The 25,302-nt window shown below is 41.6% G+C and overlaps 1 protein-coding gene across 1 annotated transcript in view; it reads left to right on the plus strand.

Moving 5' to 3' along the window:
* LOC111658112 (proprotein convertase subtilisin/kexin type 4-like) overlaps window positions 1-24,842 on the plus strand; it is a 176,811-nt gene extending 151,969 nt beyond the window's left edge. The window contains exons 17-19 of the mRNA XM_023410528.2: window positions 11,074-11,197; window positions 17,977-18,146; window positions 21,617-24,842. Coding sequence (XP_023266296.2) covers window positions 11,074-11,197; window positions 17,977-18,146; window positions 21,617-21,838 — 516 coding nt within the window. The 3' untranslated portion in view covers window positions 21,839-24,842. The remainder of the gene's footprint in view (window positions 1-11,073; window positions 11,198-17,976; window positions 18,147-21,616) is intronic.
* The last annotated feature ends 460 nt before the right edge of the window (window positions 24,843-25,302 follow it).

The following is a 25,302-nucleotide window of genomic DNA, read 5'->3' on the forward strand; positions in this document are numbered from 1 at the left end:
GTGTGTGTGTGTGTGTGTGTGTGTGTGTGCAAATAGGCATCAGTCCTTGTAAACAGTTGGAGGTTTATAGAGAAAAAGCTGTGAAGATGAAAGACACCCGCCCCCTGTCCTCTATCACCTACCTCTTCCTGCAAACACACACACACACACACACACACACACACACACACACATACATGCAAACACACACACACACTTTCTCTCTCTCTCTACCTCTGTGTCTCTCCCACGTCCTCGTGCAGATTTACTGTCCCCTCTGTGACCAATTACCAGGACCCGGTGTGTCGCAGAGACGGGGAGGAACCACTGTGAAGCCGAGCCACATAACAGCGCCTCTGCTCATTACCCGAGGGCCGAGACGAGTCACCGTGATGCTCGCAACACGAATTAACACTCGCATCTGACGTTGCGCATGCCATAGCACACCGCTAATCAGCATATACACAGACACACTGATTGGTTTAACGCTGGTTGTCAACTTTACCATAGATTGGAGAGAGACATGAGAAACACACAATCACAAATGCAGGGTGCCAAATGTAAGATGGAGTGTTACAACGTATGAAGGGAACACACACCTAAAAATAAACTTGAAACAACATTGACTAAACCCTAACTGGCTTTTAAATACATTACAGTCTCTACTAATGATCTATTTTTGGCTATTTAGTCACTTTTACAAGTAACAATTTGTACTATTATGGTAAAAAAATCTCTTTACATGTGTTATTATTTGATGGATTTTGATATTTTCTGTGCTGTTTTGAAAATCAGAATTGCCTGTGACAAACAGCCATGCCAGGGAAGTCTTGAAATGGTACTCAGACAGAAACAGAGGACTAGACAAGAGAAATAGAGGACAAACAGGACTAATAGAAAAGAAAGAAGGAGGGATGGTAGAGAGTGAAGGGTAAACTATAAAATGGAGGCCCTGGGAAGAGAGTTTAACTGGACTATCTGCTGGATCAGTGTTTAAAAACTCAAGGGCAGCAGAGGAGGAGGAGGAGGGAGGATGAGGACGAGGGTCTGTGGAGAGTCTATATTGATTTGTCATGATGACAATTGTCAAAAAAGCGCTGTGGTGCTGCTGGAATAAAAGCGGGACTGAAGTGAAAAGGGAGCGAGTGTTATGGCTCGAGGCTCGGCTGACCTTCCAGCGCTGTGAAGGAGACGAGACCGCAGGGCTGGAAACATTCTCTCTCTCTCTCCTCTCGTATCTGCTCTCCGCTGTGCTCGCTCTACCGCCATCTGTGACGCCTCAGCTCAGCTCGGTGCTTTTACTGTTGATCAGAGACAATATTGCAGGCAGTATTGCACAGTATAGAAACCCAACAAACAGCAGTGTGCAGTATGCATTCAAAACAGACTGACATGATTAATCACATGATTTCAGACCCATAATATATAAGCATCAATATGAATGACAACCATTAAGGATAGTTCATAAGCAGATAAAAGTCTATCAGATATGATTTTGACTCTGTGTCAATGACACTGTGTGTCCTTCATCTTTCTTCATTCTCTCTCTCTCTCTCTCCAATTTTATCTCTAGCTCTCTCTATCTCTGGTTTCTCTTGCTCTCTCTCTCTCACACACACACATACACACACACACATTATGCCTGTCTCCCTCTGATCCTCTCATGCAGAGGTAAGAGGTTTTATAGGAAATAGAAAACTATGACAGTTTAAGACATTTCATTTATGGCTAGTATCCATAATGACATTAATTTTAAGGTTAATTTAAAAGGTCAGTTCACCCAATTTACAAAAAGAGTTAAAAAGACAGTATTTTCTCGCTTACCTAAGTCGTATCTAGAGTTAGTTTTGGATCCTCCTCCTGTGAAATCTGCTACAATACACTGAAGGTAAACAGAATTTGTTTGTGGTGCTCTAAGTGTGCAACAACATCGTCAGTGCGTTCTGTGAATCAGATGAGAGTATGAGGGACAAAGGTTCACGTCAGATTTGTTTCTGTAGAATTTTTTAAATGTAATTTTTCAATGCTTTAAGCAACATACTAAAGGCCATTCATCACCTTTGTACTAGGATTATTGTGCTAAGCTGCACATCCACAAACACACAAAGATAAGTTAAAAATATAAATACAAATACACATCACTCTCCATTCTACCCCACCTGGCTCCATGCTGCCATGCCTACAGGGAGTTTGTGTGTGTGTGTGTGTGTGTGTGTGCGCGCGTGAGTGCGTGCGTGCGTGCAGATGTGTGTGTAGCAGGGTGACAGCGGTCTTTGAGCAGAGACATCTCTGATTCCCAGAGGACTTTGAGACTCAAGATGACTGTGACTAGTGGTGCTGTAGGAATATAATGGCACTATTTAGCCTGCAGCACTGTGGTAACACACAAACACACACACACACACACACACACACACACACACACACACACACAAACAGCGACCCATGCCGGCCATGACTGACAGATCACATATTTACCATCATCTTCCCCGATGCGTCTGGAGTCTCTCCTGTTCCTCTTGTTTCTTCAACAGATTACACAAACCAAACACACACAGACAGACTGATAACAGAATTACCAGCAGATAATTTAAGAACTGCTGCGTTCAAGATGTACAGTTCATGTAGCTAATAGAAAAATTCTCTGTAGGAAGGTGATAACTCAAACTGAAATACTGAGATCTGATTCCACACAGAGCTCTAAAATATGTCAAGAGATGGTTTCTTATCTTGAGTTTCAGAAACAATAAAATGTCTAAACTGTTTCAGGGGCTTTCCACCCCTTAAATGACCCTCTGGCTAAAACACAGAATGTTTGCTATACTTTTATACTTACAAAAAGTACAACAAAGTTAATCTTTTAAAAAGTAAAGAATTCAGTGAAGACTCAACAGAACACTATAGGCACTACATGTACCTCTGCACACTTTATAATGATGATGATGTTTTACATTGTCAGGAAAAATGAATGACAAAGTTTTACTTCTTTAAGATTTTTGATCATTACTCCATTAACTGGTTGTCGTCTTGTAGACCTGTATTGTAGTGCAGGTACAGTCTGTTAGTGCGGGTGGTTACAGTATATTAATTAACAACTCACTAATTGTAAAATTAATGTTATAATTTTAGTTTGAATATGTGAGAGTGTTGTTACACGGCGTTGTCCACAGTTTTTAATCCAAACGAGACGACTAGAAATGATGAAAGAGGATGAGGAGTGAAGAAAGTTCTGCCTCGTTTGAAGTGGTGATGTTAGTTTAGATTTCTAAATAAAGTTGTGGTACTTTCAGAGGTATTAATACAATTTGATGCAACAGAGAAAGGTGCCACTTACCTCTGGTAAACAAGTGTAAAAACATCTCCAGACTTTAACAGAGTCTAGCTACACCGACTCACACACAGCATCAAGTTTGGCAGACACACTGTCGAAGCCTCCGTGGTTGCAACACTGGAAACACATTCACACGCACATTCACACAAATGTGTATTTTCAACAACAAACACACACACACACACACACACACACACACACACACACACACTCACTCACTCACTCTGGCCCAAGGTGGATTTCTAGAGGTGCATATATTTGCATATATCTGCATGTTTAATGAGTTTTGGGAGATCAAGCGATCCGAGCGGCCCTTTGTGGGTATTTCTTTCTTTTCTTTTTTTTCTGTGTGTGTGTGTGTGTGTGTGTGTGTGTGTGTGTGTGTGTGGAGGTGGGGTGGGTCTCCATGTAAATATCACCCACTGTGTGTTGGCACCCGTCACAGATGGTCGGGGGCGAGGGCACCCTGTGGGCACAGGATACCTATTTCTGTTTGTCTGCGTGCTTTGTATGAGGCTGGGAGGCAGAGAGAGTGTGACTCTGTTTGTGCGCACGCCTGTGTGTGTGTGTGTTTGAGTGTGTGTGTGTGTCTATACTATACGCACTTTAGGTGTTTGTTTGCGTTATTTACTATATGCACTATGCAGTGTGTTACGTTCTTACATTTGTGTATGTTGCACAATGTTCGTTTGTGTGTGTGTGTGTGTGTGTGTGTGTGTGTGTGTGTGTGCACTGTGTTACTGTACGTATCTCTAAGTTTTACTTTTGAGTGTATATGTGTGTTATCAATTCACTACATAGAGTATTTGTGCAATGTGTGTGTTTGTGTGTGTGTGTGTGTGTGTGTGTGTGTGTGTGTGTGTGTGTGTGTGTGTGTGTGTGTGTGTAGAATTTGAATGTTAGTGTTCGTGCAACCCTGTGTGTGTTTGTTCAGTTGTTTGTATTTAAGCATGCTGCAGTGTGTGTGTGTGTGTGTGTGTGTGTGTGCGTGCGTGTGCGTGCATGTGCATGCGTGCGCCTGCATGTGTGTGTCTCCCAGCATGCAGTGTGGCTATGATGGCCCTGTTTTGGATGATTGATGTGTTGGAGGGAGCAGCGAGGAGCTCAGGTTGGGCCAGAGCCTCAGTCTGACACACTGCTGCTTCCCTGCTGCTTTACATATGTAGACGCAGCAAGACTCCTCCTCCCCTCCCATCTGACACTGCCTCCCTCACAGCACAGCCAACACTCACAGGTTCCTTTTTGGGGTTTTAGTTGGAAGCTGCTGCTTTTTCCACGACAGTAAACCCAGTGGTGTGCTGTTTTCTAACAACTTCCTGTTTCATGTTTTACATCTGGTAGTCGCCCAGTATAATTGCAGGCTGAGGTGCTGAGGTTAAAGTAATAACACAGAGTTATTTAGACGTGGACATAAACAGGTTATGCCTCTGTCTTGTCTCCATTGTGATGAACTGTACTTGTTTTAAACGGTGTGGTAGGTGATGGTTTCACTTTATTCTTGTTTGTGCTTAATGGATTAATATTCACTGGATACTTGAATTTAATCCAATCAAACATTTATATCTGATTCCACACAAGTGCACTTGTTTTACGATTCTTGTTCATGCTCAGTTTCTGTCAAAATAACATTTTTTGAATTATTTAAAAGTCATATATAAATATGTTGAATATCAGCACAAAATATCAACTATTAACAGCTGCAGTACTGAGATATACGTGTCAGTTGTCAAGTTAATACAAATCAGCTGATTTATAAAAAAAAGTAGAAAAGAATATATTTCAATAGACTAAAAGATAATATACAGTATTTACCGCTGTACAGTTTATGATCAAATAATGTTTTGTAATGTCAGGACAATTCAAAATAATTGAGTTCGGTTTTACCTCTATTAGAATATGTAAACACATGTTCACTAACATCTCTTGTATCAAATCTTAAAATAAATATAGGCTATATTATTAGCAGCAAAATGTCTGCACGGCAAATGTAGATTTTAGTACTTTGAATATCATTCATTGAATTTAATTTCTTGAACACTATATTATTCTAAAACTTTTGTGGCATAAAATTGGTTGTGAGGATATCCGCACATCCACGTCTTATGCAGGTTAGGGAGGTTAGGTGCATTGGAAAGCATGACATGTCATTTTGTATCTTTATTAAGCAGAAACATGCCCCCAAATTCAGAGAAAAAATCATTTACAGTTACTGACCAAAATTTATTTTAAAAAACTGACAATTATTATTTGTCAATATTTTGACAAAATCAACATTTTATATGTACGCTTCAATGTATTCTTCTGATAGAACTGATTTGTACATGAGAAAAAGCAGTGCTCTTCAACATAAGGCTGAAGAATAAGACCTAAGGAACCGTTCTCCAATCACCGGTGCAACCAAGCAAAATTTAATTTGGTCTCATACACAAAACAGGAGCAAAGTTTAGTAAAAGTACACTTATAAAATGCAAATTCATAACTCACATACTGTATTCGATTCAATTAATTCAGTGTTTTAACACCGGCTTTGTAAGCCTGCCTCATGACCCTACAACATTGTTAAAACCATTATAACAATGTAAAGACGAGCTGAAATCACTTACATGTACACCCAGCTATGTTGTTAATGAAGCTGATAAATTTATTCCCAGACCAAGAATTGAATGGAAATTGTCGCCTGTTTTATTACAACAAACCTAACTCTCTATTTAAATCAAGATTTTGTAATCAGTGATTTGCAGCATCATCTGCCTGAACCATCATCTTGTTAAAAGTACAATTATATACTCTTTGCTGTAGGCAATGATTTTGTACCTTTAAAATGAACAAAGGTCCACAGTTATCACCCTAAGGACCATTTCATTTCTGCTCACTTTTCGGAAAAATGTACCTTTGGTTACAAAAAAAAAGATTCCCCTATTTCTCTGCGTGTGCATCACAATTATTGATCACCCATAATGTTAGGAAGATCAATAAATCGTGATGCTAAGCAAGAGCAGTGTGCAGGGTATTCTTCTTTTCAAGACTGACCATAAAATTGTCAAAAGCTAAACCTAGATGGATTCGTAAGGGATTCAAGAGGAGTCAGATAAGATAAGCAGATTCAGTACTTAATTTAGATCCAATTAATTACTGTCAAGTCTATCCCAAACCGAGGCAAGTCTATCCCAGGAAAAACATTCATTCACCTTGTGGCAGAATATGAAACATGATAGTTAGATTGAGCTACAGGTATTTTTCACAGAGGACATTCTGTCATGTCACAGCAGGAAAAAAAAAGCAGGTGTAAATAAGAAACTCAATAACGTCTGAGTTCCGGTTCTGCGTCTGCTTCATTTTCAGTCCTGGTTTTGTGCTGACTCACTGTCAGTCTGTCGTGGCTTCACTGGGACACTTGAAGAGAACAGAGAGAACATGCCACCTACTAAACATTTAGGGCTGAGCAGCAAAGACCTAGAAATGTAAAAAGAAAAAGAGGAAAAGTGGATTACCACAAAGAAGATCATTCGCTTATACATTTCCTCAGCCAGCCCTGGGATTTGAACCAACAACCGTCAAAGCACAAATCCTCGTTCCTTTCTCTAATCCACTCACAGTCCTACAACTCTTAACAAGCATTTTCATTCACATTGACAGGTGGCACAAAATGTTTCAACCCTTGGGTAATTCATTATTAAAGTGGCACATTGGAAATTCAGTATTGCTCATTAAAAAAGTTGAGGGACTTGCAAGAGACATACAAAAATCTAAATCAAAGAAACAAGCCAATGAGCTTGAATCGTTTTAGTCCCTAATATGAGTCAAGCTCCCAAAAACCCTGGATCCTACACTTCTGTGCACAGTATGTAACTTCTGCTGCTGGCGGTCTCTCAGTGAAAACAATAATAAAAAGGCGGCGTTTGGTGACATTGTGAAGTAGTGTGGGATCATGGGAGTTGTTGTTTTCACCACCATTGTCATTTTATTTTCCCAGTTTGGATTCCTTCAGTGTCAGTCGGTCAGCAGGTTTTTACCAGGAGCCAGATTCTCCACAGAGGTCTCCTCCTCTCCAGAACAAACAGACCAGGGGTTAAAACTGGTAGAAACAACAAATACAGCAGTTTCGCTTTAAAAATCAGTCATTCACATGATGCTCTTTGGCGGACACAAGACGTCTAGGAGCAGCTTGGAGCTGAACTGCTTTTTGGCTTTTTTATCTGGTAACTTAAGATCCAGACGTCTGATGACTAAAACCCTTCATCTGGTTAAAATACAGTTGAAAACGACCAACGTGTAAAAAAGACACTGACACATGCGCACAGGGGATATGATGTCATTGACAGGCAACCAAACGAAACAGAGCGTTACCATGATTCAAATCATGAATTTCTATAGGTTTGAGAATTGCTGGAAACATTTGGGATAATGTAATGTATGTATGTATGTGTGTATGTGGAAAAGTTACATATTATAACGTTAATAGACCCAGTGTTCTTGGTAAACGCCCACATCCTTTAAACTCAAAGCCCCAGTTTGTAATGCAGGCTTTCTGTAAAATGTCCAACCCAGGTGTGATGTTGAGGCAGGGCTTGTGTGATATTCTCAAACATTAGAAATCTCCTACAGAGACACAGAAGACATTATACATGTGTTTTCACAGGTTGACTCCGTATAACTAGTAAATTGACTAAATTAGTAGAAATAAATGGAGAACCACAAAGCAAATATCTCATTGTCACCTAGTGTAGTTGATAGTAAGATTTCTTCTGGATTGAAAAGCTGCTGCTGTGTTTTCTCTCTTTTCATCTCGCTCATGCTTTCCCTCCTCCTCTCTGTCTCTGTCTCTGTCCCACCTCTGTATTACCATCTCTGTCTGAACTTCTCTCTCCTCTCAGGCTCATGCTCTATCGCTGAGTCTCACTTTCCTTTCCCTGACACTCACTTGTTTCGATATCCTGCCATCTCTCCCCTATCACTAATCCTCCCACCTCTCTTTTTTCTTTCTCTGTAGTTTCTGTCTCTGGCTTTGAAATCCTCTCCCTCTCCCCTCTGTTCCTCTCCTTCTGCTAATCCTCTCATTTTTTTGTCCCTCTTTTGTCTAAAAGTCTGTTTAATTTCTCCTTTCTTTATGCCCTGGTCTTTCTCTGTTTGTAGTTCTCACAGTTTTTATTCCACTGTAGTTACACATCATTTTAACCATGGCATTAGTATAATAAGTGCTTATTTCTTCCCAATTATTAGTGATAGATAGGCAACTAGAGGCCGGTTTATGTGGAGATAAGTGCACTTATGTCTGACACCATCACCAAACATGACAACATGATTTTCTACTGCTACATAAAAGTGTACTGTAAAGTCATAGATTTCAAGATTGTGTCAGAGGAGTAACTTTATGTTAAAAATGAACTCCAGCTCAAATAAAAACAATCAGGCAGCTCAAAATATTTGACTCATGAGGTTTCCCAGCGACAGCAGGGTCGCAGCTCCTAGGAGAGCCGTGTCGACTCAGTAGAAAGGCATGCTGGGAGGCTGGGAGGCATGAGAGGCATATCGATCTACCTGTAGCGTCCAGCTGTTTGTTTACCAACAACAAATCAATGCGGCGCTCGGCTGGGGGCCGACATGCCCGGCCTCTGGTCGGCTCAGAGCACTCACACATACGCTCTCTCACACACAAACACATTTTTGCAAGTGAAGCTACACTTGAAGAAGAAAACATGTTTTTTTAGAAGTTTTTACAAATTTATTACAAATCAAAAACTGAAATCTTTTATTTAAAAAAGTATTCACACCTGTATTCAAAGCTCCTAATTGCTGCCAAAGGGACTTCTACAAAATGCTGAATTGAGGGTCTGATTACTTTTATAAATTATTATGATTAATATGATTTATTAATAAATTTGCAAAAAAATTCTAAAAACATGTTTTCATTTGGTCATTATGTTTAATGAGTGTTAATGGGCAAATGGCCCTCTTTTTACAACTACAACACAAGAAAGTGTGTAAGAAGTGAAGCCACTGTTGAGTATGCACACACACACACACACACACACACACACACACACACACACAAACAGGTAGGCCTGGCAGCTGCTCTGGTCTGTCTGACCAGCTCTGGACTAAAGGAGTGTTTCCTGGGTCTGACATGATGAAGTAAGTCTGTGTATAGAGGTCAAAGTGAAGTTAATATTTTGATTTTTAATCATAAAAGTGAAATGAGCAGCAGAAGATATGAAATGTACTTTCTTTTAGATCTTATGTTTCACAAGCTACTTGATTCAGGACTACTTAGGTGATCAGCTGAAAATATTGGTACAAGATAAATGACAGTTTAACTGGGAGATATGAACAATTATATAACTGACATGACATGATAGATTGTTCCACTTGAGAGGACGCAGGTCCTGTACCTCGCAAATGGTCTTTGGAAGAGCACAGACGCTGGTCTGCCAAGAACACATTAACCAGACGACAAGCTTTATTTTTTTATAGCATTAAATGTTAATTAGCCAAAGCTGACTTTGTTATTTAAACCAGAAAAACCAACGTTCTGCACTGATTAAAAACATGAAGCTTGCTTGAATATATCAGTAAACTGTTCCAACATCATTGCAGATCAGTTGTCAGGAAAATTAAGATGATTTGCTGCCGATCATCAAGTTATTCTAGCTATTGTGATGTCATGAGTAATTGGTGGTTAAGTCAAAGTAGAGTTTTTTTTTTTGTCAAGTTTAGTGTAATGTCTTGCTCGACATCATATCCTGTGACTCGCATCCACCTCTGCAATCGCTTAAAGCCACAATCAAAATACATGATATCCGCCCATTGTGTCAGGAACACAGTGAAAAACTGTTCTATTAATACCTAAAAAAAACACACACAAAGGAGAGCACGAAACACAAACAGTAGGTGCATTTCCATTAACCTGCTTCATGCGAAGTTTGAAATTTAACTTAAAAATGGGTAATGGAAGCATGTGAGAAACTCTTAAATGTCGCAAAAAAAATGAGGTGGTTTTCAGGCAATTTGACAACACGGTATTTTACAAAAATCTCACAATAAACCTCACTGAAGAGCACCTGATCATTCATGACTACGTGACCAATTTCTCATTAAAACCCGTTACAAAATGATCCCAGTCGTGATTCATGTTGAGTTTGGTGTTTAAGGAGTTTCACATACTGACCCCTGAACAGAAAAGGCTGACTGTCCAGACGAGGATTTACACAACAGGGACTTTACGGTTCCCATTACCATGTACCACCACCATGCCACTGAGCACTTTCTGAGCCTGCCAGTTAAATATCATCAAAAGATCAAAACTTATCATATTTAGTTTCTTGAGAATGTGGTGTGGTGGAATTTTATTGTCTTCCTATGCGATAATGCATCATTTAACAGGCTTGATTTTTGTAGAAGCTGCTTGTGACCTCGAAGTAACACAATAAATTAAACATAAAACAGATCATCGAATACACAAAACTATTTGCAGCGTAAAATAGGCCACTGTCTCTAATGAATGTACGTTTGCTTGACTGTGTGCCTGCCTAATCTAATGTGTGCATACATGCCATGACTTCACTACACTTTCCTCAGAGCTCTTTATAGGTTTAGGACGGCTGGAGGGACAGGTGGACAACATTTAATCATTTACTATCATTCAGGTCTTAACATATTATCATTCAGTGATTCCTCTTTCTCTCCTGTGGATCTATAGTGTTAACTTCTGGAAGTTTTCAACATAAATCATTTCATGACTCCCTTTCTAATGTGTTTGTTTCCAGGTAACTGACCACAAAGGCACAGTGAGGGGCTGTGTGAGGGGGACTGAAGAGGAGGCAGCCGGAGCCTTGCTCAGTGTTACACTCATCCTTTATGGCACCTACCACCCACACAGGACCATGCACGGTATGTGAAAGTGTCGGCCGCTCGCAGAACTTTGAACTCATGTAAACTGCTTATTGTAGAGGTTTGACTAATGCACTGAGTTTACTTTTGCTAAACTGCATCCACTGAGAGCCAAGTTAATTGATGTACAAGTTTATTATGAAGTGGGAAATGAAAAAAAAGAAGCACATTTAGTATATAAATGTGCTATTCTGATCAATCCCAAGTTTTTGAGTGTAAAGTAGAAAGTAAAAACTTCCTTCCGCTCCTCTCCCACCACCACCTGTCTCCCACCTGCCATCTCTGCTTCTGCGACTGAGCCAGTGTAGTCAGAAGAAGTCAGTCGGGCCACTGACCACAGGGACTGTGATGTGTAATTACAGCATGACCCCTGGTTGCCCTTCCCCAATACCACCCCCTCCTCCACAGTGTGTGTCAGCTCCCCCGGTGCCCACGACCTCCATACACACACACACACACACACACACGCACACACTTACACACACACATGCACACATCGTTAGCCACGCCGGCACGAAGCCACAGCACCATCCTCCCTGTCCCTGTCGGGGGGTTTTAGGGTTGTTAGAATCACCGATGCATGCTGGGAGAGAGACACCGAACCAGACTTTTCTGTTGATCTCTGTCAGAGGGGGTTCCCACCGGTCATGGAGGTCCTGGAATATCATGGACTTTTGATAGATAGCCAAGAAAAGTCAGGGACCTTAACAAATGTGCTGTTCAAGTTGGGAAATTTTACTGATGGATTTATTTATAACTATAACTCAAATTTGAACCCAACTTTATTAAAAACCAGACTACGAGGAAGGAGGAACTGCTCTAGCTCAGTTACAGAAAACTGGAAAGAGATGGAAAAGTCATGGAATTTCACCTGAGGGCCGCAGTGAGAACCCTCTCTCCCTTTCCATGTGGGTGTGCGTGCCCGTGCCCGTGCGTGTGCGTGTGTGTGTGTGTGTGTCTTGCTCTGTTGATCTCTCGTCTCTTTCTGTCAAGATGCTGATCTCTCTGTTGAGAAATCAATGGCTCTCCCCCTCCTCCTCTCCCTCTCTCTCCATCCATCCATGTATCCCTCTCTGTCCTCCTGGATCTAACCCAAGTTCAAGCTGTTAGTCAATCTGCTGTCTACACACACACGCACACACACACACACACACACTACTCATTCACAGGTTCGTACAGTGTTGCTGCTCCTCAGCCTTATCCCCAGTGACATCATTCTGTAGTAGTTTACACGCTGGGCTCTGAACGTCACGGCCGTTGGTGACGTAGCTGATTGTCATTTCCAGACGAGCTCCTGTTACACTGTGTGTAGAATATGTTTGATTAGTGTTTGGAGCTTTTCATGTGATTAATGCATAATTAATACCTCCAAATTTTGGGAAATGCATTTTACCAAGACTTACATGAGGAAATCAATACCATTCTCGTGCTAATTATGTAGCTAGTGCCAACAGGCTATTAGTTTATTTTAGCATAAAACAAGAGGAAACAGCTCAAACAAACAAAATACAACATTTTCATTAGTGAGTTTTAGAGGTGCTGGTATGATGACTTTTTACCTTTACATAGCTCTGGGCTAGATGTGCCCCCTGCTTCCCAGCCTTTTTACTGAGCTAAGCTAACCATCTCCTAGATCTAGTTTCATATATACATCATTCTGCTGCAGGAATGACGTATTTTTGTTGGTCAATCTGGAAGTTAGCATCACCCTGGTCCCCTCAACAAGAAACTAATAGGATTTTTACATTGGCTTTTGGATTACTGCAGAAAAGAGGAAAAGATCTGTGACGAACAAAAGTGTATGATACTGATATGATACTTCAGCACGATTTGACAAAAGAACACCACTTTATGATTTTTGAAGCCTCAATACAATCACCAGGAGTAAAAAGCTAATGTTACGCTATTAAAGAAGTACACCACGGTCAAATCGTTTCCGCGTCACCGCTACTGAACTTCAAACTTGTAGTTTAATTGACCTCTTCTGTAAAAGCCTTTCCTCCTACAAAGTTAGTAACAGTTTGCAAGAGAGCAAGTCTAAACACTACGAGGCTGTAAAGGCTGACCTGTGAGTGCTGGTGATGACTTTAACATCCCAGACCACCTCTGTAGTTTCATTTAGCCGCTTGTTAGTAACTGCCTTTGTTAAGACACGTAAAAGCTTAAAAAATCATGACTGGGGCATTAACTGACATATTTTATGTCATAGAATGAAACATAAAAACGTCTTGAGCTTGTGTTAACTACAGACCTTATTTCAAGCTTCTAACCATAAAGCCCATTGACTTCAGGATGAGAGAACCAGAGGTGCTAAAATGCAAACTAATTTCTGGGTTTTTAGGGCTCATTCCTGCAGCACTCTATTTAGCATATAAACATGAGAGTGGTCAAATTTCTCTTCTAACTCTCTGCAAGAAGCCACATAAGTGTATTTCTAAAAATTTCACACTAGTGTAAGTGTCATCTTCGGATATGAGATTAGAACATGTGCATGTCCTATTTGCTAATAATGGATCATATTTTACTCAGTTGTACTTATTCACCCTTGCATGAGGCTGTTTTCATGAGCTGTGATGTTGATCAGTACACAGTCTCCCTACGTGATACAGGATGTAGTACTCTCTGCCACATGTAGCCACATACACTACATGGCCAAAAGTATGTGAACATGTAAACAAAAGAATGTTTTCACCCCTTTATAAGGTCTTTGGTTCACCCATTGCACCTATATGGTATTATTAATTATTAAGAATCAACATTAATATGCTGCTATAACTGATGAGCCTCCAGTGTTCTGGGAAGGCTTTTCATAGAATTTAGGAAACTGGCTGCAGGCATTCAGCCACCGGAGCATTACTGAGGTTGGGTACTGATACTTGGCGATAAGGCCTTTGCTCGCAGGCATTATCAATTTCAAGTTCCTCCTCACCAAACTGGGAAAACCTTTTCTGCATGGAGCTGGCTTTGTGCAGAGTGGCATTGTCATTTTGAAGAAGGAAACATTTTAGACTCTATTGTCTAAAATTTCTTTGTGTGCTGTGGCATTGAGATATCTCTTAATTGGAACTAATGGGCAGAGCACAAACCATGAAAACAGCCCCAGGGCAAAAGCATACTATGGTATGTGCACAAGTGTGTCAGCATACAGTTTTGCCTATATAATGTACAAATATTATTTATTAATGCTTATCATTTGGCTTCAGATCTTCCTGGTCAGAGTGTGTGTCAGCATTTAGCAAGGAGCTTGTGAAATCCCGAATCTTTGTCTGGGGAAAGTCACATTCCCTGTCCAGAGATATTTAGTATTACTAAAGGATCTCCAGTTTTTACTGGAGTGATTGTAATGATTTCTGTCCTGTTCCAGGTCTACCCCCTGATTATTATAGACCACACACATCCCAGTGGGAGCAGAAATTACCAAGCAACTAACGTATACTGATTTTCTGTGACCCCCTGTGTCCTCTGTTAAATCCTCTGTTCCTCTGTAATTCACTGGAGTTAAAAAAAAAAAGGAATACAGTCACCAGTTAATAAGGCACACTTAGCCTAAACTAATGCAGTCTAATACAGCATACCTGCAATAAAGCGTACCTTCATGCACCACAGACTGCAGCTTCCACAATGACCATCAAGTTGATCAACACTTCAACAACAAGTGAACATAACGTCCTTCATCAAAATAGGATTTATTGCAGGGCAGTTGTAGTAGACTACTTTTATTTTGGTAAATAAACTAGCAACTCTGCCAACCTGCCTTCCCAACCAAGACTAGATTAAAGTGATTTCTGGGCAGGAATGAAAAATATTTATGTCATCCAAAGAAGAGAATATCGGGGACAAGGCAACAAATGTGGGGATGATTGTAGGAAAATAATAATAATTATATTTAATAAGATAAATAAAACATGCTGAAGCACCTGGGTGTTTTATACAGTTGGAGTAGACTGATGATTTTGATGTCTATGATCATTAATCAGTAATTTACAATTTGATATACAGAATCTGATCAAAGACAGTTTTATGCATTTATTTGCTGGACAGAAACTGTAGTGGACATGTTTGCAATTGTTTTGAGGGGAAACAGTAAATCAGCCATCCACTAGAACTGCTCCCTGCCAACATCCTCCACGTTTGCTTTATGGCAGTTACCCTGCAGATACTTCGTGGTGAGCTTTACACTCCTGGATGTGTAGGATGAATCTACAGCTCCAGCCTGGTTGTCTTTTGTGATCCAGCCTCATCCGTGTGTGTATTTGTGCATGTTTCTCCGCCTCTGTATGTGTGCATGCCCCCATGTGTGTTTGTTTGGTGGCTGTGTGGCAAGTGAAGGTAAATTGCTGTGATTATGTGGCAGTAATTGAACAGGGATGGTGTGTTTAATTGAGTTGTTGTGTCCTGATGTTTCTCTGTAGTAGCAGGAGCCGCCGCGCTGACAGGTGCCTCGTCTCGCCTCGCTGAGATTAGAGTTTTTTTATACACCGTCACGTAGGCTTTGTTGTGTCTTTTTTAGCCGTCTTTCTGTGTGTTTTGGCTTAATGGTGTTTGTTTGGCTGAGGGATATGTGTGTGTGTGTGTGTGTGTGTGTGTGTGTGTGTGTGTGTGTGTGTGTGTGTGTATGTGTGTGTGGGGGTTTTTCTATTGCAGCAGGTAGAGGGAAGCGTGCGGTTTATGAGATGCTTCTCTCAGCTCTGACAAGTTATGCACATACTGTTTATAAGGATGTATAGTCTTGAATTTGTGTGTGTGTGTGTGTGTGTGTGTGTGTGTGTGTGTGTGTGTGTGTGTGGGTGTGTGTCTACCTGTCTGTCAAAGTGTGTATATTCATGCTTACTTCCAAGCATGCATGTATAGTTGTGTGTCAGTGTCAGTATATCTGTAAGTGTCCTTTGGGTGTGACTAGGAAACTGTACATGTATCCTTGTGTGTTTGTGTCATTTCTGTGCGTCTGTATACAAATGGTATGTGCATGTGCTGTATGCCAAAACATGTGTGTTATGTGCATGTGTGTTATGTGCGTGTGTGTTTGTGTGTGTGTGTGTATGTGTGTGTGTGTGTGTGTGTGTGTGTGTGTTTGTGTATATGTGTGTGTGTGTGCGTGTGGCTCTATCTGATCTGCCTCCTGGGCTCTATGGCCCAAATCAAATGGTAGGAAACATCAATTTCACCATCCCCTCTCCTCCTCCTTCTCCCCCCTCCCCTCCTCTTTCCTTGTATAATTTCTCCCCTCTTCCTCCTCTCCTCCCCTCCAGCTCCTCTCCTCCTTCTCTCCTCCCTTCCTCGGTGTATTGCTCTCTGCGGAGGTGTGATTATGCTACTCCTCTGAGCACCAGTGATCTAAGGGTTCAGTGTGTGCATGCATGTGTGTATCTGCGTGTGTGTTTGGTGACTGGTTGGTGATCTGAGCAGCCTGGCGCTGGGTATTGTGTGGCACAATTCATGGACGACGTCTCCAGATGAATGCCTCCATTCACAATTACAGCCTCTCCATTAGCTGCAGCCCTCACCGCCTTGTTGTTGTCTTTTCTTCTTCTCTGCAAAAAAAAAAGAGAAAAAAAAGCAATTAAAGCAGGACAAAAACAAGCTAGAGCACAAGCAGAGTACCTGGAAAAGGAAAAAAAAACAGTAAGGGAAGGGATGTGTGTGTGTGCGTGTGTGTGTGTGTGTAAGGAGGTGATTTTTCAGCTGGGGTTCACACTACACACTATCTCTGTTTTATTCTCAAGAAAAAGCCTCCTGGATTTATTTGAACATTCATTCATTCGCATGACTGCAATCTCCTCTAAGAGACTCACACAACTACTCAGTGTCTGATATGTATTTTTTATTACTCTTCTACTGTAAGTGTGCTTGTCTTACGGTCCCAGATCAGATTTCATTCACAAGCAGGGGAAGTTGAGGAAACCCCTTTAAAGGGACATTTTGGCGCTGCTGTTCTGGGAGGAACAGGTGTAGGATTAGAGCTTTTATTTATGCTTAAATCAAAGTAAACACTGGTTGTGTGAGTTGTTTTTTTTTCTTTTTCAGTTTCACACTTTACAGTGTCTCCCTGCGTAACACAACCCTTCAGAGCTACTCAACCTGCCTGTTTGTTGTGCATGTGTACATGCAGCTAGCATCATGATCCAATGGCCATAGTTACTATGTCATAAAAATACCACATTCACCTTTTTATTTTAGTCACCACGCATTTCCTTTTTACAATAAAATATGTTTTGCCATTTGGGTGTTGTTAATGTGACCTAGCAGCAGTAGCATTAGCAATGTGGCAAAGTAATAAGTCACTATAACCAGTACAAGTACAACTCAGCCCTCGTGTGGGAAAGGAGAAATCTGCTACTGCCACTAAAAACTACTATATAGGGAGTTAATTACTGATTGTAAATACAGTTAATAACCAATGCTGAAAACAAAGCCATTCATAAATTGTATCAAAAAAACATTTGATCTTATGAAAATCTTAAGGATTGTAACTTTAAGTACTGTATAAAATGTAACTTAGCAAAACTTAGCAAATACTGACAGATTCAAGGGTTTTAAGTCAACAAAAGAGACCGTGAACACCCTGTTCTGGTTTTTATTCTTTTATTTTTATCTTTTCATCTCTTTCTCCAACCCACTTGATGCATTTAGGGGCCTAACACGGGTTTCACCCTTTTGGAAACTTTCTAAACATTTGTGAAAAACTTACTTGACATTTGGATAAAAACGTAACTATTGAGGCAGACAGTGCCAAACAACACTTTAACAGTAGTTCTATGCTTTCTCTTTTTGTACTCCAGAGAGACCCCCGCAGAGTATTGTGTCCATGGGGTCGCGTCACCCTGTCCCTCACAGGGGGGTGGACCAGAGGGACTGTTGCCCCCCTCTGGACCTGATTCAATGGATCTACCAAATGGAGAGAGACAGGAGGGTGCGGGCGGCTGATATCACCGTACCAGCCAGACCCAAGGTACAGTACTATACACAGACCTGGAACACACGTTTCACACATCACACACTGTGATTTACTATTCCAATAAATCACTGGCGCCACCTAATTTCCTATGGATTTCAATTTCCCTCTGGACATATCTGCATTGATCAACTTCAGGTGTAAGGATGTGCCAGGCGTCGCTCACTGTGACACTGAAGAATGGCTCACAGGTCTCAGCCATGTGTGTGTGTGTGTGTGTGTGTTGTGTGTGTGCCTTTCTACGTGTGCGTACGTGTATGAAAGAGGGATTTGTGCAGATGCAGCATTTTCTGTTGAACACTGTCATCACCGTCAAGGCTTTAGGATACAAATCCTTGAGTCTGAGTAATAACATCTGAAAATGTCAGAATCATACAGACAGAGATAGGGATCAGACAGTTGAATCAAGACTTGAGATATTGTTATTCTGATCATATCTGCTCATACACTGAGTCTAGGCCTGATTATAAGGAACAATTAAATATCATTCTTGCTTCTCCAACAGTTGTGACTGCAGAAAAAAAGACGAGGGTATGACTCCCTTTTGAAATTAGAGGGCATTTTGTGCTCTGCTTAATCATCTTCCGGCTCAGCGTTTGAACTGAAACAAATATAATTCTCTTTCAGACTCAGGATTATGCTCTCACAATCATCGAAGCCTTCTGTCTGTGTCCTTTATGCTGCATTATCAGGCCAATTACAGCTCTGACAAAAAAGTGCCGGTGTACGACAGGTAGCTCTGTTTGTGTGCATGTTGCTGCCCGACATGTCCTTGCAGGGGTACATGGTCCCCGGGCCTGTAGATGAGTTTTGTAGATGAGTTTTGAGCCGGTGTTAGGAGGCAACGACGAGCCCTGACAACGTCTTTACCCCGAGTTCCTCCCCTAGAGGCAGATCTGAATGGATCGTAGAGACTAGGAGGAGAAATAAATTGGAGAAAAGGATAAATCGATGCTTGGCGGAGAGGCAAACAGACCTTCCAACCCCCGGCCCAGACACACACACACACACACACACACACACACACACACACACACACACACACACACATGTACCACAGCGTGGCTTTTTTTCCTTGGGCTGTATTGGATTGGTATGCAGAGCTGAGGAGAGAGACGCTCAGAAAAGACTTGGCCTACAAATGATGTCCTTTGTTTGATCCATTAGGTTGGGGGGTTGGTTGGGGGGATGGATGGGGAGGGTCGTCCCACAGAGACAGTGGAAGGGCTGGGAAACAAACATCTCTGTCTGTGAGCCTCGCTCTCCCTCTCTCTCCTTCACTAACAGCTTCTCATCTAAGGGAGGAGAAAGAGATCAGCTCCAGGAAAAGCTGGTTATCATCTGTTTCTGTTGATGAGTTAGAGGGCAGAGAGGATATACTGTAGGTGTGTGTGCATTCCACTGCTCAGATACATGCTAAATTTACCCGTCCAAAGCTTTCAGTCTGAAGGATAGTTCCAGTTTATTTCAACTTGTATATTATTTTTTGGTAGCTTTGGTCATTCCCGGGACTAATAATAACACTGTGCTCACCGGGTTCATTCCTGACAACTGAGATCAACACGAGCAGTCAGTCAGGTTTGTTATAGAAATGATGGCCAAAACTGCAAAGCAGAAAAAAGGATCCTGAATGATCTTTTAAGACTAAGAGAGCATATAATTTGACCTTAGTGCGCCATGAGCTGCTTTAGCAACTTGTTAGCATGCTGATGCTAGCACTTAGAGCTGCTAGCTCGTTTTATTTCAGGAACACAGGAAGACTAAACATTTCAATTCTTAAGTCAAACAAGTGTATTTTTCCTGTGGAGAAAGGCACATCCCCCTTATACCGGGCCTGGACCGCTGATTTTACGGTTTCTGGCATGAGGCCTGTTATCGGGTTTATAAGGCAAACTTATATCAAATCTGAACTACAACCTCAGTCCTTACTTATGCTTAGGTTTTTTGCTCCATCGCTGCTCTTCCTATCTGCGCTCCACCACACTATTTCTATTTCTGCTATTTCTGAGACATACACTATTCTGAGCTCTTCACCAGCAACAGCATACATCGCCATTTATTTTGGCTTGGGAGTTCTCTTTTCACTCCATGTCTTTTTATAGTTTTGTCGTTCATACTGTACGCCCCGCTGTGCTTCTATTTTCATGAATGCTGTGAGAAATAATTGAAAGCGCCGTGTACGCTGCCGTCTGTTGCAGCGCTCCCACTTCCTCATGCCTTGTAAATACTGTATCACTGAAACCCCCGCTGTACGCTGCCGGCTCGGGATTCCTCACAACTCTGAGACGTCAACACTCACAGAAAACTTGAGCCAAGATCAAATCATAACTGGAATCTGAACGTCACTGCTGTGGACAGACCCCGGTTTTGATTGATTTCAAATTCAGCTGTTTGTCCTTGTCTTTTTCCTTGAGAAAACAAAAGTTGAATCAGATTTGTCTGAACAGCTCATGTCCTGTTTCTTCTTCTGCGAGTGTTTTCTCAATTTTTCTTTTCACCCGTGACATCCATAAGGAGGGGGAAAAGGATGTCAAAGGAGTCACAACCCCTGCTGCAAGTGGTGCTGGTGTGAAATGCAACAGACGGAGGACCTCAAGGAGTCTTAACAAGAATGAATAATGTACCGCAACAACTATAAATAAAATCAAGGCTTTTTAGAATTAGATTAAAGGGCCACTTCACAGATTTATCACGTGGCTGACAGTATACTACTAGTCATGTGGGGGTTGTCTGTGGCTCTGGAGGAGCTGTTTGAGAAAACAACCCCTCATGATGTCATCAGATTTAGTCCAGATACTGTAGTCAAGTTTCCAACCAAACCTAGTGCAAATTTTAACCTGATTTCCACAACACATGTATGGAAACACTTTTAGGGATTGTTTCTGTCCAGTCTCTTAGTATTTTAAAGAAGGTTACAGTTTTTATCATTATTATGTGATTTTATGAATTAGATAAAAGTATGTTTTCATTCTCATTGTGTTAAGCACATTTGGAACCAAAATGTCTGTGTGGCTGCTTTTACATCTGAAACAACTGAAAATTGATTAGTTGTTCAACAGAAAAAAAAAATCAATAACTGTTTAATTATCGATTAATCGTTTGCTTCATGCTTTTTTTTTTATTGCTCAAATAGTCAATATTCCTTAGGTCCAACTCCTTAATTGTTGAAGGTTCTCTGCTTCTATTTGTGTTATGTGGTAGTAAACAGAGCATCTCTGGGTTTTGGTCAGACAAGACAAGAAAAGGTAAATTGAAGGCTTTAGGAAAAGATTCATTCATTATTTTATGACATTTTGTAGATGAATTGATTAAATGATTAATTGAGAAAAATAATCAGCAGATTATCTAATATTGAAATGAACTGTTATAGCCGTAGTTGCTTCTCTGTATGCTTCTCATGTTAGTTTGTGTAGACCAAGTTTCCTCGTGTCATGGCAGGTGTTCATCACCCATTTCATGTCCAACAGTTACAGAAGTCCTCCGTGAGACCTGCAGCTGGGGAGGAGCTTCACCAGACTGACACCATCTCAGATGAAGTGATCAGAGAGATCAGGTCCTCACCATCGCAGATCCTCCAGGATGTCGTCATGGCGGAGGTGCAACAGTCGGACTCTTCAGATCCTGGAGGCGGAGGAACTGTGAGCAGGGAGGCAGTGGGAAGGGACGGGGCAACGGGTAGGGAGGTGTAGAAACAAATATGAGCCATGGCTAAATAAAGACTGTTATTTCCCACAGTGCAGCACGCCAACTGATCGTGAATCAATTCCATGTGCTGTGTTTGGACTGTGTGGCCTCAGTGTCAGCAGAGATCATTTATTGTAGATTCCGAACTTGGCTTTAAAACTCAATCCCTCTCACTGCCACAAAAACACACACAAACATATAAATCCTTCCCCAAAAACAAATAGTCCCAGGAGCGGGCCTCTGCGCTCATCTCCACTCTTCGTTTACCTCTGGATGTTGCAAAGGTTGTTGAAAGATATGTTTGTCTTTTTCCACTTCAGTGAAGGGTGAATTCAGCTCAGTGCAATAAGAAATGGATTACCCATTTATTAAAGGGGCTGTGTCACTCCTCATTGAGTTGGACAAATAACAAATTAATTTCTAGCCGCCTAATTTCTCTCTGTTCTCCACTGAATTTCCGATAACATTGAATTACTGATCACAGCCATGTGAGCTCCCTCAACTTTTTATCAATTCATTAAAAATATGCCACAGTGGAGATGCTACAGAGGAAATTCTCTCCCTTTTTTTTCTGCGCCACCACAACACTGTATACAAAGACGAACCAAGTGAGGTGTTTCTCTGAACTGCACCAGAAACCATCACAGAAAGTGTTGGAAAAAGTTGCCATTTTGAAATCAGGCAGAAACTTTTTAGCAGTGCGTCTCAGCATGAGACAAAGATGTCAGAGTTAAAGCGCCTTTTCCCCAGTCAAGTGCAGGTCTGTAGGTATAGTGGCATTTCGTAAAGTAGCAGTAGTGTATTGACAGGGCAGTATTGATGTTTCAATTAGAGCAGCGTTACATAGTGCCGCAGCATGGTAACATGGTGCGTCTCCTGCCATCTGCTCTGCCTCCACGTCTGATGAACGAGGCACGTGGGGCTAATCGAGCCGCACATGAGCGATGGGACCGCGAGATCTGTCACACACACACACACACACACACACACACACACACACACACACACACACACACACAAACACAAACACACTTATCCTATACGCACGTCCTTATGCAGAAAAATGGGGAGGGGGGAGGACGAGGGAGAACTCCTCAGCCCTGCTGTTTAAACAGCCTTCAGAAAGCTTGTGATTCCTCCCCTTCGCCTTTCACATGTGCCACAGGAGCAGCCAGCAGGTTATTTCTCTGACAAGGAAACAGGCAAAACGCAGCAGATGCACAAGTTAAAAATCTTCAAAAGCTCATCTGACAGAAAGACAAAAAAAAAAAAAAGGCACCAGCCTCTGCCAGGTTTTCTCGTGCTGGGACGTCTGAAATAACAGTGTGCATTATGCCTGGCATTATTGCCTGCCAAACCACACGAATCAAAGACCTCATTGTGTGGATTACCTCGTTAATCTGTTGATGCCATTAAGTAGTATTGCAGGTGATAATGTGCCAGTTTTTTTTCTCTCTCTCTCTCTCTTTCTCTCTCCTCTCTTATTGGGGAGGTGTAGCGTTAGGTTGGTAATCTGCTTTAAATGCTTTCTGGGGAATGAGACGCGCTGAAACCCAGCCAAGAGAACTCTGCTATCGTGAAGAGCTTTCTCTTAATACAGCACACAGAGGGGACTGACTGACTGAGGCTGCGGCACTAATGCCAACAGGGAAGAGCTGGTGAGCTACACGCCCCACGCCACTTGTTGAAATATATGACTGTATGAATAATGAAAGAGGAAAAGGAAAGTGATAGTGCTAAAGCAGTCCCACAATGACATCCATCACAGAAATGCCTCATTGCTCTTCTTCTTCTTCTTCTTTGTCTGTTTCCTCCTGCGAAAAACTCACAAGTTGTGTCTCTCTGGTGGAGTTAACCAAAGCTGTGCTCCCTGCCTGGCCGAGCTCATACACTTTAGAGGTGAAACCAGAAAGAGAGAGAGAGAACGATAAAGAGACAGAAAGAGAGAAAGACAGAGGGAAAGGGACAGAAAGAGAGGTAATCCTCCCTTTTTTCTGCTCCCCGGGGTGGTCTCTTCATCCAGGGCCTCAAAGAGGGACAGAATACACCTCCCCACTACAATGGAGGGGACCCACAGGGGCTGTTGCTATCTGAGAGTGTGTGTGTGTGTGTGTGTGTGTGTGTGTTTCTGTGTGTGTGTGTGTGTTTCTGTGTGTGTGTGTGTGTGTGTGTGTGTGTGTGTGTGTGTGTGTGTGTGTGTGTGTGTTAGTGGTGGGGGTGCAGCTTTAAGCAGGCCTTTGAGTGGCCTAATTGCATTGGAATACAGCAGTCTGAGAGCTGGCTCAGATCACGGCGGGCTGCTGGAGGGGTTAGCGCCCGCACCTCGACATCCACACTCAGCAAAAGAGCCCCGGCACAATGCACACAATTAATGCTCTCCCTCTCGTTAACTCTCTCCCCACTTTTTGTCCTCTCCTACTTTTCTCCCATTCTCCTCCTTCTCACCCCATATCTTACTCTCTCTCCTCTCGCGCTCTTGTTCCCTCCCCTCCCCCCTGCCCTCCCCATCCCCTCCCCTCCTTCGCTCCCCTCACTATGTCGTCACTCGCCCACTGTATTAATCCTCCCATACAGCCTGTCAATCTCCCTCTCTTTGATGCACACAACAATTACAGTAAGGATGAAAGGCGTGGGTAGGCTCTCGTTATGTAAGACTTGAAACGGGCCTTAGCGAGGATATTTGATATCTGAACAGCTAATCTGAAATAAAGCCTCAACAACATGACATCTCTGCTATTATGATCTGTGCCTGATGAAAAAAAGTATTGTTTTGTTTTTAACTATATATATTTGACAGTCTGCAGTAGCAAAACAAGTTACCTTGCTGTAACACAGGATATCTTTTGAAGATACAGTTTTATAAATTGAAGGACATCGGTTCAATTTTTGTGATTTCTGATGTTGTATCTGCTCAGGTAGAAGCCAGACAAGTCAAAGCTGTGACAGGTGGTGGATGTGAGTTTGATTGTTCCATAAAGATTAGACTATAATAAATGAGTAATGCTTCAACAGGGATGTTTTGTGTCTTTGTGGCAATAAATACTAAATTGTTAAGATCTTATTGTACTTACTTGGATTTTATATCTTATAATAATAGTCCAGACATCATAGTAATAAGGGCCGAGATCCGAAACAAAGTAAATCGAGAAGAAATTAAAGTATTTTGATAATCAATTAACTTTTGGACTTTTTGTTTAGAGATAAGCGATTTAAAGAAATCACCTTGGGCTGATTCCTGTCCGGACATGTTTTAGGACATATAAAAAAAAAAACAGCTTGGAATAATAATTTGTGTCTGATGTGGTTTTTGCAGACGGACTTCTCTTAAATTGTTAAAAATTCTTAAAATCATACACCCACCCTTTCTCCCTCATTGGAAAATAAGAAAATGCAAATATTTCAACTGCTCAGCACAAGATCCTGTTTCACTGAAAAGTCCATTCTCAGTCTGTGTACACTGGAGATTCAA

This window comes from Seriola lalandi, unplaced genomic scaffold, assembly GCF_002814215.2.
Source record: "Seriola lalandi dorsalis isolate HSWRI2012SDOR001 ecotype SW California unplaced genomic scaffold, Sedor1 jcf7180002054425, whole genome shotgun sequence".
NCBI lineage: Eukaryota > Metazoa > Chordata > Actinopteri > Carangiformes > Carangidae > Seriola > Seriola lalandi.